The following is a 17,954-nucleotide window of genomic DNA, read 5'->3' as shown; positions in this document are numbered from 1 at the left end:
AAAACATCTAAAACTGGTGATGCTGCTGTGCAAGTTTAAGATTTGTTTTTCAGTGCACAACTGCAAGTAATTTAGGGATTTCACATATTATTAAACAATCTAAAGAATGTCTTTGCATAAAGTAGCAGATCATAGATCATATATAGACGCCCTCTGGCCGATAGCACCACTGAGATTCAAACCCCGGATCTCAGCGTCAACAGGCTTGTGTGTTTCACCGCTGTGCCACCTGTGCACTCTACTAAATAAATAGTGTAATAAAGACTATTTAAATGAATCAGTTTTAACACATTTCCCATGCTAATAAGCATTACTCTGTATGGGTACAGGTTTAAGTGGAATTATAATGTTAATACTGTACAGTGTAGACTGTACACACTCATGCAGAACGTAAGCTATATTATGCTTCATAAATTTAGCACTTTGTAATGCTTCTCAACAGTCACATGTTGTATGGGTCACTTCCATGTTTGCTTAATATCTGCTAATTAGTAACAGTACAGCGCTGTGGTGGGATATACCAGCACAACATAATATACACCTGATTTAAAGAGCATATTATAATTGATTATAAATGATTTCCTCTCTAGCTCTTTATCTCTGTGGTTTAACTCAAGCTGCATGTTGGCTATTTTAAATGCAGGTGGATTTTTTTGTATTCAATAAAGCCACTATAAATGTATATATAAGTATACATATTAAATTTCGCCTGCCACAAAAACAGAGACGTTTAAATATGCATCAGCTTCCTTATTTTTGTCACGAGGGTTGCCGTCACAAGCAGAGACGTACTTGCAGGATCCTGATAAAATAATGACTCCCTGGAGAGGGTCTGATCACTGATATAACCAAGCATTTAAAATAAAAAAAATCCATAGTGACTTCTACAACCTTCTTATTTTGTTCTTATTTGATTAACTTATTTACATTTACATTTGAATTTACATGTTTATTTAGATGGACATTACATTTATTCTAATGGTGAAGACATAATTAGCCAGTCGAACACAATCCAAGCACCTGTTTTGGGACTGTGATACAATTGTTGCAATACTAACCCAAGGCAATTTAAATGGCAGCATATTTAATTATGTTAAGTGCTGTTCTTTTAAATGTGTAGCTCAGAAAGCTTGGGAAATATCACCTTTTTTTGAATGCTCCCGAATTAAAGGGTCGCCACTGCAGATCTGGTCTGCATACCAGACTTGGCACAGTTTTTACACTGGATGCCCTTGCTGATGCAAGCCTCCTATTTTTATTTAGGCTGGGGACAGGCACTGATAGCGCACTGACAAGTGCACTTCCCAATGGCTAGACTGTTTCAGTCACCCACCCCCCTTCTCTTGTTTTGGACATTAGCCAATCATGTCCGTGCAGACGCCCAACTGGCCAGTATCACAGCTGAGATTTGAACCTGGGATCTAGAGCTTAGATATGGAGCTTGCTTTGTGCACGGGGGCACAGTCATGCTGGAATAGGAAAATGCCTTTCTTAAACTGTTGTTGCAAAGTTTAAAGCATATAGTTCATTTATATGATTGATTTATTACATTTGTTAACAATTGCTGTGGCTGAAATAAGAGGTGTCCTGTTATTTTTGTCCATATAGTGTATGATGGTACACTCATACATTAAAAAAAAAACGTCTTTTCTTATTGTTATATCATACATCTGTACTGTATCTTAAGAAAGGAGATACACAGCCCCCTTCCCACATTTTTTTGACTACCAATTATCTAGGGCTGCCACTAATCGATTTTTCTATCGATTAATCTATAGACTATTTTATCGATTAGTTGATTAATCTGAATGATTAATTTTTCCAAAAAATTTAATTTAGAATGTAATTTAAGCTGCTTTTATTTTAACAACTAACTGTATATCATATAATGGCACAAAACTAAATGTAAACAGGGTTTATGTCCATATTATCAAATTCTCAAGTGCTCCATATTAAACAAAGTGCAACATGTGTTTATGGCATTCCGTACACAAAGCAAAGTGAACTCACTAAGGAATACGGTCATCCAAGATCTCTGCGATTAAGAAGCATAATGAAACAATATAGAAGTAAAAGTTTTGACGCATCTCATGCGCCCTAACTGAACTCGCTAAGGAATACGGTCATCCAAGATCTCTGCGATTAAGAAGCATAATGAAACAATATAGAAGTAAAAATGTGCCCTAACTGAACTCGCTGAGGAATACGGTATTCCAAGATCCCCGCGATTAAAAAGCGTAATGAAACTAAATAGACGTGCAACATCGTGCTAGTGCTGCTGTGGTACCATCAAAGCTTTGCACAGTGTACAAACCACCTTTTTGTTTTGTGCCAGTTTTAAGTATTCCCAAACTTGTGATGATTTGGGTCTTGGGAAACTTAGCTTCTCTTTGAAAGCTCTCTACTATCGGCCTCTGACTCTGCTGCAGACGGCATTTTTTAAGACTGCGCTTAATGCCGCCAACCAGTGACTGGACCAAATACGACTTAGGTCAATCATATGAATGCTTATATGAATGGAAACATTGTAGAAATTAAAAAGGACCATTTATAAGCATAGTTTTAAAAACGATGCATCGGCTTAAAATATTGACGTCGACACATTTTTAGCATCGACGTCATCGACTAGGTGGACCAATCGCAGCAGCCCTACAATTGTCATTAAATAATTATTCATTTACACTCACAAACATAAGGAAGAGAGCAGCAATTCATCTTGAATAGAGGAAACAAATCTAATGTGGGTTGGGGGAAATACTCAGCAGCAGTACTTATGATCAATCATAGTGAACTGGATGGCACCTCTGTGTAATCCAAATACACATTGTAGTACTATCATATTTATTTTCTCTAACAGCTGCAATATTGCACATAGTGGGAACGGGAATCCAAACCGGTGCTTACAGGGCCAGCCGGTGTGTGTGGAGTCAGGCGAGGTCATGATGTGTAATTGCTCGGAGTGCCATCTTACATTACAGTAATTAAACTCCCTCTACAAGCCTTTTGTAAAACAGGTGACAGAGGCATTTGAGCTACGTTACTCTATGAAGTGCATGAACAGGTATAAAGTGTTTGTGCCGATCTGCTTATAGTAATTTTAGGATTTCTCACAGATGATCAAAAACGTCAAACCTGTTAAAGTGATCTTATTATTTAGTTGTACAGCTACAGCAGGTGTGATTCGATAAGATGCGCTACCGATTGTCTTGCAAAACTTAGTATTGCTAAGCAAATATGAATTGTATAATTAATTCATTCAATTTTAACCTCTTCATCCTGGTCAGGGTTGCAGTGGGCCTGGCGCCAACTTGTAGCGCTAGGTGCAGGGCAACATCCACTCGCTCACTCGTCATTCACTAACCCCTAGGGGCGATTTAGAGCAGCCAATCCATGGAGCTTCACATTCATACATTGTGATACATTTACATAGTTGGACTTTGTGAAAATGTTCATTTGGGGCGGCACGGTGGCTCGGTGGGTGGCACTCACAGCAAGAAGGTCCTGGGTTCGATCCCCGGGTGGGGTGGTCCGGGTCCTTTCTGTGTGGAGTTTGCATGTTCTCCCCGTGTCTGTGTGGGTTTCCTCCCACAGTCCAAAAACATGCAAGTGAGGTGAATTGGAGCTACTAAATTGTCCAGGACTGTGTTTAATATAACCTTGTGAACTGATGAATCTTGTGTAATGAGTAACTACTGTTCCTGTCATGAATGTAACCAAAGTGTAAAACATGACGATAAAATCCTAATAAACAAACAAACAAACAAACAGAAAATGTTCATTTACATATGTCTCTACGAAAATGCCTGAACTGTATTATAAACCACCTTTTGTCTGTGGTGTTACATCTGTTTCATTGTGATATTATAAGAGGGCCAAAGAAGAAAAAATTTACACAATTTTTAAAAAGTTAGTAAAAGACATTTTGCATCTGAGCTATAAAGCATCTGAAATATTAACATATAAAAAATATATAATTTACCTACAGCTGATATTTCAGTATAGAGTACCACAGAAAGCTTTGTTTTGATCTGTTTTAATGAATAACATGAGAAAGGTCATAATCACTAGACAATTTCAGGGGTAGTGGGTACTTGTATGACCTCTATAAACAAAAAATGTTTCAAAAAACATAACATTATGGTAACCCATGTTATTAAGGAGGTCATTTAACTAACATATTATTGTTTTATTGTTTGTTTATTAGGATTTTAATGTCATGTTTTACACTCTTTGGTTACATTCATGACAGAAACAGTAGTTACTCATTACACAAGATTCATCAGTTCACAAGGTTATATTAAACACAGTCATGGACAATTTTGTATCTCCACTTGCATGTTATTGGACTGTGGGAGGAAACCGGAGCACCCGGAGGAAACTCACGCAGCATTTTATAAGATGCACAGGGTAAGCGTTCCTAATAAAGAGGCCAGTAAGTTTAAACGTTATTTAAAATCCTTTCAAAAACACTGCTGCTGATACATTTATACCAGAACATCACACACTACTATTTTAACACTGTTTTTAAACCAGTCCATAGTTCATTTGGCTTTATGTTTTGGTTTGTTGTTTTGTATTTCAACCAATAAGAATAATTATTTTCTTACTTTTGTGTTTTCTTTAAAGAAATGAAATGGTTTAGTACCGTTTATTAGAATCAGCTCCATATTATGATGCTCCCACCTCTATATTTACACTGGGTATGGATTCTTTTTGGGATCATACACAAAACATGAATGATTGCCAAGTACCTTTGTCTAAATTTTAGATGTATCTATGAGCTTCTTTTACACAAGACATGTAGAAACAGAGATGATTACAGATTTCACTTATTGTTATCTGCGTATAACTGTTGTCCCTGCTGTTTTCTGGTCATCCTGCAACTCTTTTAGACTGGCTGTTGGCTTTTCAGTTACCTCTGTTATTGATCTGAGAGCACATTGGAAAATCTTGTGTGACGCACCTGGCTGTAGATGATTTGTGGTTCCATAAACTTTACACTTGCAGATTACTAAACCAGTAGCACTGCCACGGATGCTGGAGGTCTTTTGCTACGGTTCTGTAGCTTTTTCCATTTAAGTTTTTTAAATAGTCTTCTTTCGCCCAGTGAATCGAACTCACTGCCAGCCTGACCAGGTTAGAACAGACAATTAATATTTTGTCCATGAAAACATTCTTGTTTATTTGCAACGTCAGTATCTACACCCGACTGCATTTATAAAGTATGTTTGTTTATGCTTATAAACATCTGTGCCACGTGTATAGTGGCAGTCGTGTTTGAGTAGGTGTGTGTGTGTGTGTGTGTGTGTGTGTGTGTGTGTGTGTGTGTGTGTGTGTGTGTGTGGTGCAGTATTTGCAGGGTCTGCAGATTTTACAGTGCATTTCTGTTGCCCAAGTCAGGCCTATAAAAACACTGAGGGCGAGAGACAGACACAAAGCGTGTGTAAGAGAGATAGAGAGGTAAAAAGAGAGGGCGGCGGATGGTGGTGTGGTGGTGGCTGAGGGAGGGGGTGTCCAGAGCACCATCTCACACCTCTGATGTGTCTGGAGTTATTTTGGGATCACTTAGTTTGAACAGCAATAAGAGAAGCACGGAAGGAAAAACAACTGGCCATAATGCTGGATACTCAATTTCCCAGCACTTATCCCACCAAATAGCCAAACAACTTTCCCAGAATTTTACTTACCTTAACACTTACTCAGCTGATTACCTTAACACATACGCATAGGTAATTACTCACTTATCCCAACACTTATCCAACACTTCATTGCTTAATCATACACATATTCCACTGCTTACCCCAACACTAATCCATAACACCAACAATTCCTTCATTGTTTACCTTCCACTCTTCTCAATGCTTACCACTAACCTCAACACTAATCCCATCCTTATTCAAACACTTATCCCACTGCTCACCCAAACAATTTTCCTAAACTACTTCACACTGATCCCACTGCTCACCCAAACAATTTCCCCAGAGTTCTTCCTTACGCTAACACGTATTTAAACTTTTACTCAGTTAATTACTTTCACACTTACTGATTTGTATTAACTTACTTATCCCAACACTTAACCCAACACTTCATTACTTAATGTTACGCATATTCCACTGCTTACCCAACAATAATCCAATGCTTAATGACACACTCATCCTACTGCCTACGCCAACAGTAATCCATAACACCAACAATTCTTTCATTGCTTATTCATATATACAGTAAATATATACAGTGTATCACAAAAGTGAGTACACCCCTCACATTTCTGCAGATATTTAAGTATATCTTTTCATGGGACAACACTGACAAAATGACACTTTGACACAATGAAAAGTAGTCTGTGTGCAGCTTATATAACAGTGTAAATTTATTCTTCCCTCAAAATAACTCAATATACAGCCATTAATGTCTAAACCACCGGCAACAAAAGTGAGTACACCCCTTAGTGAAAGTTCCTGAAGTGTCAATATTTTGTGTGGCCACCATTATTTCCCAGAGCTGCCTTAACTCTCCTGGGCATGGAGTTTACCAGAGCTTCACAGGTTGCCACTGGAATGCTTTTCCACTCCTCCATGACGACATCACGGAGCTGGCGGATATTCGAGACTTTGCGCTCCTCCACCTTCCGCTTGAGGATGCCCCAAAGATGTTCTATTGGGTTTAGGTCTGGAGACATGCTTGGCCAGTCCATCACCTTTACCCTCAGCCTCTTCAATAAAGCAGTGGTCGTCTTAGAGGTGTGTTTGGGGTCATTATCATGCTGGAACACTGCCCTGCGACCCAGTTTCCGGAGGGAGGGGATCATGCTCTGCTTCAGTATTTCACAGTACATATTGGAGTTCATGTGTCCCTCAATGAAATGTAACTCCCCAACACCTGCTGCACTCATGCAGCCCCAGACCATGGCATTCCCACCACCATGCTTGACTGTAGGCATGACACACTTATCTTTGTACTCCTCACCTGATTGCCGCCACACATGCTTGAGACCATCTGAACCAAACAAATTAATCTTGGTCTCATCAGACCATAGGACATGGTTCCAGTAATCCATGTCCTTTGTTGACATGTCTTCAGCAAACTGTTTGCGGGCTTTCTTGTGTAGAGACTTCAGAAGAGGCTTCCTTCTGGGGTGACAGCCATGCAGACCAATTTGATGTAGTGTGCGGCGTATGGTCTGAGCACTGACAGGCTGACCCCCCACCTTTTCAATCTCTGCAGCAATGCTGACAGCACTCCTGCGCCTATCTTTCAAAGACAGCAGTTGGATGTGACGCTGAGCACGTGCACTCAGCTTCTTTGGACGACCAATGCGAGGTCTGTTCTGAGTGGACCCTGCTCTTTTAAAACGCTGGATGATCTTGGCCACTGTGCTGCAGCTCAGTTTCAGGGTGTTGGCAATCTTCTTGTAGCCTTGGCCATCTTCATGTAGCGCAACAATTCGTCTTTTAAGATCCTCAGAGAGTTCTTTGCCATGAGGTGCCATGTTGGAACTTTCAGTGACCAGTATGAGAGAGTGTGAGAGCTGTACTACTAAATTGAACACACCTGCTTCCTATGCACACCTGAGACCTAGTAACACTAACGAGTCACATGACATTTTGGAGGGAAAATGACAAGCAGTGCTCAATTTGGACATTTAGGGGTGTAGTCTCTTAGGGGTGTACTCACTTTTGTTGCCGGTGGTTTAGACATTAATGGCTGTATATTGAGTTTTTTTGAGGGAAGAATAAATTTACACTGTTATATAAGCTGCACACAGACTACTTTTCATTGTGTCAAAGTGTCATTTTGTCAGTGTTGTCCCATGAAAAGATATACTTAAATATCTGCAGAAATGTGAGGGGTGTACTCACTTTTGTGATACACTGTATATACCATTGTTTACCTTCCACACTTGTCAATGCTTACCACTAACCTCAACACTAATCCCACTCTTATTCACACACTGATCCCACTGCTCACCCAAACAATTTCCCCAGAGTTCTTCCTTACGCTAACACGTATTCAAACCTTTACTCAGTTAATTACTTTCACACTTACTGATACGTATTTACTTACTTATCCCAACACTTAACCCAACACTTCATTGCCTAATCGTACACAGATTTCACTGCTTACCCCAACACTAATCCATTGCGTCAACACTTCTTTAATTGCTTTAACACTTCATTCATTGCTTATTCATACGCATATACCGCTACTTACCTTCCACTCTTTCCAATGTTTACCCCAACACTAATCCAGTCCTTATTCACACACTTATCCCACTGCTCACCCAAACAATTGTCCCTAACACGTATCCAAACCTTTACTCAGTTACTTACCTTCACACTTACTGATACATATTTACTTATTTATCCCATCGCTTAACCCAACACTTAATTGCTTATACATATGCACAACTTACCTCCCACCTCTACCAATGTTTAATCCAGTCTTTATTCACACACTTATCCCACTGCTTACCCAAACCATAAAATTTTTTACCCAAACCATACTTATCCTACTGTTCACACTCTTTTGTATTTGAAACTTAATATATATCTGATTGTGTGTGTTTACATTTGTGAGAATTATTTAGGTACGCTCCTAGCCTTGTCTTTAAAGCTTAGTATAATGTCTATTGACAAATGATCTTTAATAGCATATTTCCACTTTTCAAATGTAAGAATGGCAAAACCACTGCCACTCTGCTCTCTCAGAGCTGAAAGTGTTTAGCATGAACATGCATTTATGTTTGGGGGTGAGGGGGTTAGAAAGTGGTTCTCAGCAGGTGGAGCTCCTCTCTTATATTCATAGTTAAACCAACAAACAAAGATCAAAATGCTGCAGCTGAAGGTTGGGCCTCTGAGGGTCGGTAAGTTGGAAAGCATCTGCTACCGCCGCAGGACCATGTGACAGGCTCGGCTATTTTTACAAGCCATGGGTCAAAGATTATGGGTCACGGGGCTTCAGTGGTGAGTTAGCGTCCTGTGAGAGGACGAGGCATTTTTATGCTGACTTCTAAAGTTTCTGCTGGTTCAAAGGTCACCATGAAGACATTAGGAGCGTGATGTGTAAGGAATACTCAGCACAATGGTGGACCTGTTTTTTAAGGTGTGTTATAAGAGGTAGCTACACCTTCATAACCTTTCATTCACACCAATTTCAAGAACAGGTGGCACACTTGATAAAAAGGAAGAAAGAGATCAGATATGCATATCTGATCAGTGTCCGGCCTTCTTTATATGCAGACTAAACATGTTTTCATTTACCTGTGAGTAAGACTTTTCACGCAAATGCTCCTTTAGCACATAGCATTTTTTGTTAAGTGTATTACTATTACTTATGTATAGGTATTATATTAACAACGTTAATGTGGTTTATAAAGCACCCCTAATTACTTTAATTGCCAAGCATTAAATTGGCCATATGCAACAGTGTTTGATTACTGTCCTGGGATATAATTTTTGTCATTGTCTTTCTGTGACTAAATGACTTAATGATAAAAAAGTATGTGAACATCCATCATGAAATGAAATTGTTGGGCATACTATTAAAAAACAATGAACATTAATACAAAGTTGCCCCCGCCAGCTACCGTTTAACAGCCTACACTGATATGGGAAGCTATAGTGTGTGTTTATAAAAATGTGTGCCCATTTACTCAAAAACACTTTTGTAAGCTTAGACAGCCAAGGGCTTTGTCAAACTCAAAAAAAATAAAATAAGTGATATTTAAGTTACACTGTTTTGAAACATTCCACAATAAGCAGGTGAATTAGTGACAGGTAAGGGGATCATAACTGGGTGCACCAAAAGACTGCAAGCAAAGATGGGTCACGGTTCACCACTTTGTGCCAAACAGGATTGTAAATAACTCAAATCTTTCAAAATCTACAGGACATAATATTGTGAAAAGATTCAGGGAATCCAGAGCAATATTAGTCTGTGTAGGACAAGGACAGAAACGACTGTTGAATGTGTGTGACCTTCGAGCCCTTCATTTCATGAGTAACTGTCTTAAATACTGTAATAAATATAGTTTGGGGAGTTTTGCATGAAGTGGATGAACAGAATGTGCAATTATTTGCTTATTAATGGTTGTTCATGCTGCTTTCTGGTCATCCTACAGTTTTTTCTTTCTGAGTGACTGTTGGATTCTCTTGTACCTTCAGTATCACTAATGTCTTTGAAGCTCGTTTAGCTACACCATAATTGTTACTCACTGAATGAATGAAATCTTTTTAAATGTCATTAATCCAACATAAATAAATGTAGAATATTTTATTTCTGCCACTGTATTTATACTTTTTTCCCAGACTGATTTAGCAAAGTCCTGAGATGTTGACTTGCTGTAATATCTTAATGTTTCTCCTGTTTCTGTAACAGTTTACCTGTCTCCAAATTGTTTTGATTTGAGGAATTGGCTTACAGATAATTCACTGAGAACCAATATTTTTTGTGGAAAAAGTGCTGAGGGTAACTAAAATGTAAATTAGAAACCAAACTTTTGCCCTAAAACATCATAATCTGAGCATAATCGTAATCAAATACATTCTTCACCAAAAGAGTTAATGATTAATTCTAGATTCTGATGTCCTGTCATCCAGTGATCCTGCTGCAGGATGTCATAGAGATATATTACTAAATCTTATTAAAATGGAAATAATATGCATTTTGCTGTGTGCTATCCCATAATATCCCTATAATCTATCCCATGTATTGATATGTTTCATTGCCTTAAAAAAGGAATACATTTATCTTTAAACAAGATAATCAATTTTTTAAAGCAGAGGTGGTGTGTAAATACAGTGTTTATTCAGCACTAACAAAAACTCTAACAGCACTAGCATGTTTTGCTGCCTTCATCCATATTCTGCTACTTAAATCTGCCATAAATAAATGTATATACATTTTTTTATATAATAATCATTTAAATAACATAGAATATTATGGAAAACATAGTTTTTAATTTTTTTAATCTATCAAAATATTACAAAATGTATCTGATTGCCATTAAGACAGACAAAACTGGATTTTATATATTTTCTGTTTTGAGGGTTTATATTCTCTATATATAAAGTGCTTGGGTGGCGCACCAGCGCTGGCAACCAGGATTTGAACCCCCAGCGTTGCTATTGGCTGGTCAGGCATTTCCATACAGACACGATTGGCTGCGTCTGAGTGGGGATGGTGGCCAAGGCCCCATGATAGATTGGTGTCCTGTGTGGTGTGTGTAACTGCAATGGGCCCAGTGATTCTGTGGAAACCGAAATCACTGTGACCCTGACCAGGATGCCTTCTGACCTGTACTTTCTTTGCACCTCTGCACGTCATGTGTTCATGATTGACATGCCAAAATACTTTTATGAAGCAATGGATAGTAAAACCTTTCAGTAAAAAACCTTTTCTAAAATCCTAACAAAATAATCAAAATACCATTCAGAAACTAACACGCACAAACAAATAATATGAATGATGAAAGTGATGGAAAACATATCTTAGCTGTGTGTAAATACATCTTTTGTGTTTGAGATTTTCATGTTATTTTATTTAGTGAATTATACCTAAGATTTTTAATCATTGGGCATGTTGTGAATGGATTTTGAAGATTTTGGAGACTTTCAAACCAGAATAACTTAAGTATACATTGTGATGTCATACTACATCATAATTAATGAAACTGAGTCCAAACTGTCTCTAACAGTAAAACTAATCTTTAAAGTGTCTTCACTGCAAATTTAGAAAGATTTTACTGGTGAAAATGCAGATCCTTCACTGCCATCATACCACCTGACATGCCAAACCAAATCAACCTGAGCAAGCTTTCGCTGCTTGATCTTTAAAGACAAAAATAGTAATGAAAAAAATAAAGAGTTAATAGTAATTGTTGTAATATGTTTGGGGCTGTCCTGTTGTGCAGCATGTACATTTTAAAGGTTATACAGGGTGGGCCATTTATATGGATACACCTAAATAAAATGGGAATGGTTGGTGATATTAACTTCCTGTTTGTGGCACATTAGTATATGGGAGGGGGAAAACTTTTCAAGATGGGTGGTGACCATGGCGGCCATTTTGAAGTCGGCCATTTTGGATCCAACTTTAGTTTTTTCAATGGGAAGAGGGTCATGTGACACATCAAACTTATTGAGAATTTCACAAGAAAAACAATGGTGTGCTTGGTTTTAACGTAACTTTATTCTTTAATGAGTTATTTACAAGCTTCTCTTTGTTTACAGCCATTGACATGTCGCAGAGGTTAACACGTGAGGAGCGGATAGAAATTGTGTTGATGTCTGGTGAACGCAGTACCCGGGTCATTGCAGCAGATTTCAATGCAAGACACCCTACGAGACCACCCATCTCCCATGCTACAGTTAGCAAACTGCTTGCCAAGTTTCGTGAAACTGGTTCAGTGTTGGATTTGCCAAAATGTGGACGCATGAAAACTGTCACTAATGAAGAAACATCAGTGGCTGTCCTAGCTTCATTCAGCAAGAGCCCACAGTGTAGCACTCGCCGCATGTCACTGGAGAGTGGCATCAGTCGAACATCCCTTCGGCGGATATTAGCTACTCACAAATGGCACCCTTACAAACTCCAGCTGCTGCAGCATCTCAACGAGGATGACCCAGATCGGCGCACCGAATTTGCAGAATGGGCAAAACAAAAATTGGAACAGGACCCTCAGTTTACACAGAACATTTTGTTCAGTGATGAGGCAAACTTTTATGTGAATGGTGAAGTTAACAAACAAAACCACCGCTATTGGTCTGATACTAACCCACATTGGATAGATCCCTCCAAGACTGTTGGAACACAAAAATTGATGGTATGGTGTGGTATATGGGGTACAAAGATAGTGGGGCCATTCTTCATCAATGGAAACCTCAAGGCCACCGGATATTTGAAATTGCTACATGATGATGTGTTTCCCTCTTTATGCACTGAAGCTGGCACGTTCCCTGAGTTTTTCCAGCAAGATGGTGCACCACCACATTATGGGTGTCAGGTCCGAGCATTCCTAGATGAACAGTTTCCTGGAAAGTGGATTGGTCGTCGTGGGCCAGTTGAATGGCCCCCAAGGTCTCCCGATCTGACCCCCTTAGACTTTTATCTTTGGGGTCATCTGAAGGCAATTGTCTATGCTGTGAAGATACGAGATGTGCAGCACCTGAAACTACGGATACTGGAAGCCTGTGCTAGCATTTCTTCTGCGGTGTTGCTATCAGTGTGTGAAGAGTGGGAGAAGAGGGTTGCATTGACAATCCAACACAATGGGCAGCACTTTAAACACATTTTATAAGTGGTCAGAAACTTGTAAATAACTCATGAAAGAATAAAGTTACGTTAAAACCAAGCACACCATTGTTTTTCTTGTGAAATTCTCAATAAGTTTGATGTGTCACATGACCCTCTTCCCATTGAAAAAACTAAAGTTGGATCCAAAATGGCCGACTTCAAAATGGCCGCCATGGTCACCACCCATCTTGAAAAGTTTTCCCCCTCCCATATACTAATGTGCCACAAACAGGAAGTTAATATCACCAACCATTCCCATTTTTTTAGGTGTATCCATATAAATGGCCCACCCTGTAGATATAAAGACATGTTATATTTATCTATTTAGATTAATATATGACAAAATAATGATTTTTTAAAAACAGTTTACCCTCTGGGTGGCACAGTGGCTTGGTGGGTAGCACTGTCACGTCACAGCAAGAAGGTCCTGGGTTCGATCCCCAGACTGGGCGGTCCAGGTCCATTATGTGTGGAGTTTGCATGTTCTCCCAGTGTCTGTGTGGGTTTCCTCCGGGCGCTCCGGTTTCCTCCCACAGTCCAAAAACATGCAGTCAGGTTAATTGGAGACACTGAATTGCCCTATAGGCGAATGGGTGTGTGTATGTGTGTCTGCGATGGACTGGTGTCCCGTCCAGGGTGTTATTGTGTGCCTTGCGCCCATTGAAAAGCTGGGATGGGCTCCAGCACCACCCCCCGAGATCCTAATTGGATAAGTGGTTAAGAAAGTGAGTGAGTTGTAATGCTAAAACACCTGAGGTTTCTTTATTTTTATGTCCTGTGTTGACAAAGGAAGCATGGTAGACTGTGGTATTAATTTTTATATCATTTTTATATAAAGTATTTTTTGCTGTGAGAATTTTAGTAAACTGGCTAAATAACTTGTAATTTGGATCCGCTGAATATTCAGGCGACTTAAGACTTAAATGTGTACTGCTAGTGTGTATGCTGCATCAATTTGTGAATGTGGGTTATTCTGACTGTGAGTGAGTTGTGTGGGCTAGCATGAGTCTGCCTCTCCATGTGTGTGTGTGTGTGTGTGCGCGCACGCAAGAGGAGACATGTGAGCTCCTCCTGGCTCGGGGCAGTGTTGGTGAATGTGTGAGATTCTCTGCCGCAGTAGTGTTGCCTTTGGGAGGGAGGCGACAGCTCATCTCCACAGCCATGCCTCAATACACACAGCCCTGCCCTAGTCTCAGTACTAACTATTGCACCTACACACAGTCCGGACGCCGCCGCAGGACTCAATACTGCACCTATATATAGCCTTAATACCCAATACTGCGCCTACACACAGTCCAGCCGCAGCCTCAGAACTCAATATTGCACACATACACCTCCAAATACGCAAAGCCTCACTATATTGCACCTAGACACTGTCTCACCACAGCCTCAGAACTTAATACCTCACCTATAAACAGCTTTAATATCCAATACTGCACTTGGACACAGTCCTGCTACAGCCTCAGTACTCAACACAGCACCTAGACACAGCCTTAACACATTAAAGTGAACTTACACAGTGACATTTACATTTTCTGCATTTAGCAGACGCTTTTATCCAAAGCCACTTACAGTCCTGTGACAATATACTGTCTAAGCAATTGAGGGTTAAAGATCTTGCTTAAGGGCCCAACAGTGACAACCTGGCAGTGGTGGGGCTTGAACCAGTGACCTTTCCATTACGAGTTCAGTACTTTAACCACTAGGCTACAACTGCCCCACACAGTCCTGCGACAGCCATAGTCTTAGGATAGAGTCTCAGAACTCAATACTTTACCTATATACAGCCTTGATATCGAATACTGCTCTAACACAGTTTTACTACAGTCTCAAGACTAAATACTGTACCTATACACAGTCTCAGAGCTCAATACTTCACCTATATACAGCCTTGATATCGAATGCTGCTCTAACACAGTCCTACTACATCCTCAAGACTAAATACTGCACCTATACACAGTCCTACTACAGCATCAATACTAAATACTGCACCTATACACAGTCTCAGAACTTAATACTTCATATATATACAGCCTTGATATCGAATACTCCTCTAACACAGTCCTACTACAGCCTCAAGACTAAATACTGCACCTATACACAGTCTCAGAACTCAATACTTTACCTATATACAGCCTTGATATCGAATACTCCTCTAACTACAGCCTCAAGACTAAATACTGCACCTATACACAGTTTCAGAAGTTAATACTTATACACCTACAGTTTATACAGCCTTGATATCAAATACTCCTCCAACTACAGCCTCAAGACTTAATACTGTACCTAAATGCACCCTTAAAATGCAGTACTGCACTTAGTCTCACCACAACCTCAGTACTCAATGCTACACCTACATATAGCCTTAATGCACAATAGTATACTTACACCTAGTAGTGCCACCCACTACCCCATACACCCATTCAATACACAATACTACATATAGAGACAGTCCTGCTACACCAACCATTCAAAACTGCACCTATATACAGCCTTAATACACAGTAATGCATCTACATAGACTCTGTACTGAATACTTCACCTTTACCAAGTGTTATATTTATTAGTACAAAGCCAAGACATATTGGTCATCCCCCTTCCTTCCCCCCCCCCCCCCCAAGAGCGTAAGTACCGCCTGCAAATAGTTGACCGTGCACCCGGTCAGCCTAAGCCTGAAATGCAGACGTAGATAAACAAGGCGGCAGTGGTGAGAAAGTGAGGATGAGACAAAGAGACGCTGATAAAGAGAGGGAGTGTGATGAGTGCGAGTAGCGGTGCGATAGCTCGTCGTGACTACGTGGTGACTAAATAATAAATGTGCTATATCAGGTTTCAGGTGGAGCTAGGACCGTGGCCCGTGGCTGGGGGATGGGAGCCAAATGGTCTTTAAGGGGACCAGACACAATAGATTAGGCCATTTTTGTATTATAACAGGCTGTTTATTTCCCCCAAAAAAATCATCTGTAAGAAATGGCAGAAAACTGAACTAATGACATGATATGACAGTGACTGTAACATTCAGGGATAGAACATTCTCTGATTCAACTTACAGTAAGCAATAAAATGGTACAAACTTAAAAAATGAAGAAATAAAGTTTGTTTATAGCTTGATTCTCACTCATTGATGTCATTGGTCGCCCCCCCCCCCCCCCCCCCCCGATGATTTGACACAAATGCTACTTCTAGCTATCTGATGATGTGTTTACCCTCCCAATAATTTGATGAAAACTATTGGGCTACATATCTTCCAGTATAAAAATACTACTGTGGGTCACCACAGGGGATCATTTGTCCACAACTTCTGTAGTTTTTACACAACCTCCTATTTATCTGGGCTTGGGACCTGCACTAAGAGTGCACCAATGTGTCCCCTAACCAATGGGGAATGTGGGGAAATAATTAAGATAAATGACAGAATCACTGCTTCTATATGTCATATAATTATGTCAACATAAAACATCAACTCATATTATTTTCTCTCTTCCTCCCTTCTGTCTCCTTCTTCTCTAAGAAGGTAATGCTGCCCTCGGGAGCCGCGTTCCGGTGGTTCCAGTAAGGCCGTGACCTCTGCCCTCCACCCAAAGCTCTGCCATCAAGTGCAATGCCAACCTTTGCTTGGACTGACTCTAGCACCAACACTGGCTAAACCACAATGGAAAAAAGAAAACAACTCATGGACATACCCAACAAAGCAGAAACACTACACAAATAATAAAATAATGGATGCACCTACTTATTCCTTGAACCAAAAATTCAACAGAAAGAAAAAAAATTGCAACTTTCATTCCCTTTTATATGTTTCCATTTTGGTACTTTTTTGTCCTTTTTCCAGCAGATTTTTTCTCATGCTTATACATGGAACAGTTCATTGCCAAACAGAAATAACAGTGTGGACAATCAAGACAATTTCTGTGTTTGGTGTTAATGTTGTTCATGTGTGGAAAGATACAGTACATGTGTAGAGAATGTAAATTTTACAGCTATATTTTAAAACCAGTGGCTCATGGCAAGCACTATTGTAATTTAGCACAGTTGTTCTTCATTGTTCTCTCTTTTTTTTAAGTCTGATTGAAATTTACAGCTTGGTTTAAATGATCAATGTTTGTCATTAAACAGAGGAACTATTCGTGATGTAAAAATCCAGTTTCTTAAATGAAATGAAAGAACAAATATATGTCGAGACCTTGCAGTGGTGTTTAGTTGGAATATGAGGCTTGTTGTTACTACTGGAAGCTCTTTGGCCACCAAATCATTAATCAGTCTGAAAATGTTAGTCTGTAATGGTTCATGTTCAACTGCAGCTACAGGTTTTGTTATGATGTTCCCATCCTGCAGGTGTGGCTATATCCTCCTGAGCACTTGGAGACAGCACTTGTTCTACTGAAACGCACTGAAAATGGTTCTTTTTTTTTAATATTATAAATTTCTTGGCTTTTTTCCCCCTCGAGACATTGCCAGTAGCTACATCTTTTTAAATGAACAGCGATGTTTGTATTGGAATTAGAAGTACAGGCTGGTTTTGTGAATAAAAACAAATGCATGTATTTGTGTCAAGAATTTACAGCTGACGTCTGTCTACCTGCATGTTTTTTAACAAACAAGAAAAGGTTTAACAAAAAACACAGAAATGTTCACAGGTCTAGGTTTCATTGTTTCATTTT

At 39.5% G+C, this 17,954-nt stretch overlaps 1 protein-coding gene across 1 annotated transcript in view; it reads left to right on the top strand.

Annotated features, from left to right (window-relative positions):
• The window catches only part of cxxc5a (CXXC finger protein 5a), a 32,038-nt gene extending 14,877 nt beyond the window's left edge, over positions 1-17,161 (top strand). Inside the window, exon 3 of the mRNA XM_063011645.1 lies at positions 16,805-17,161. Within this exon, the coding sequence (XP_062867715.1) occupies positions 16,805-16,849 (45 nt within the window). The 3' untranslated portion in view covers positions 16,850-17,161. The remainder of the gene's footprint in view (positions 1-16,804) is intronic.
• The last annotated feature ends 793 nt before the right edge of the window (positions 17,162-17,954 follow it).

This window comes from Trichomycterus rosablanca, chromosome 16 (genome assembly GCF_030014385.1).
Source record: "Trichomycterus rosablanca isolate fTriRos1 chromosome 16, fTriRos1.hap1, whole genome shotgun sequence".
In the NCBI taxonomy this organism is placed as follows: Eukaryota; Metazoa; Chordata; class Actinopteri; order Siluriformes; family Trichomycteridae; genus Trichomycterus; species Trichomycterus rosablanca.
Note: the sequence above shows the minus strand (reverse complement) of the source record. Positions and strands in the feature narration are given on the sequence as shown.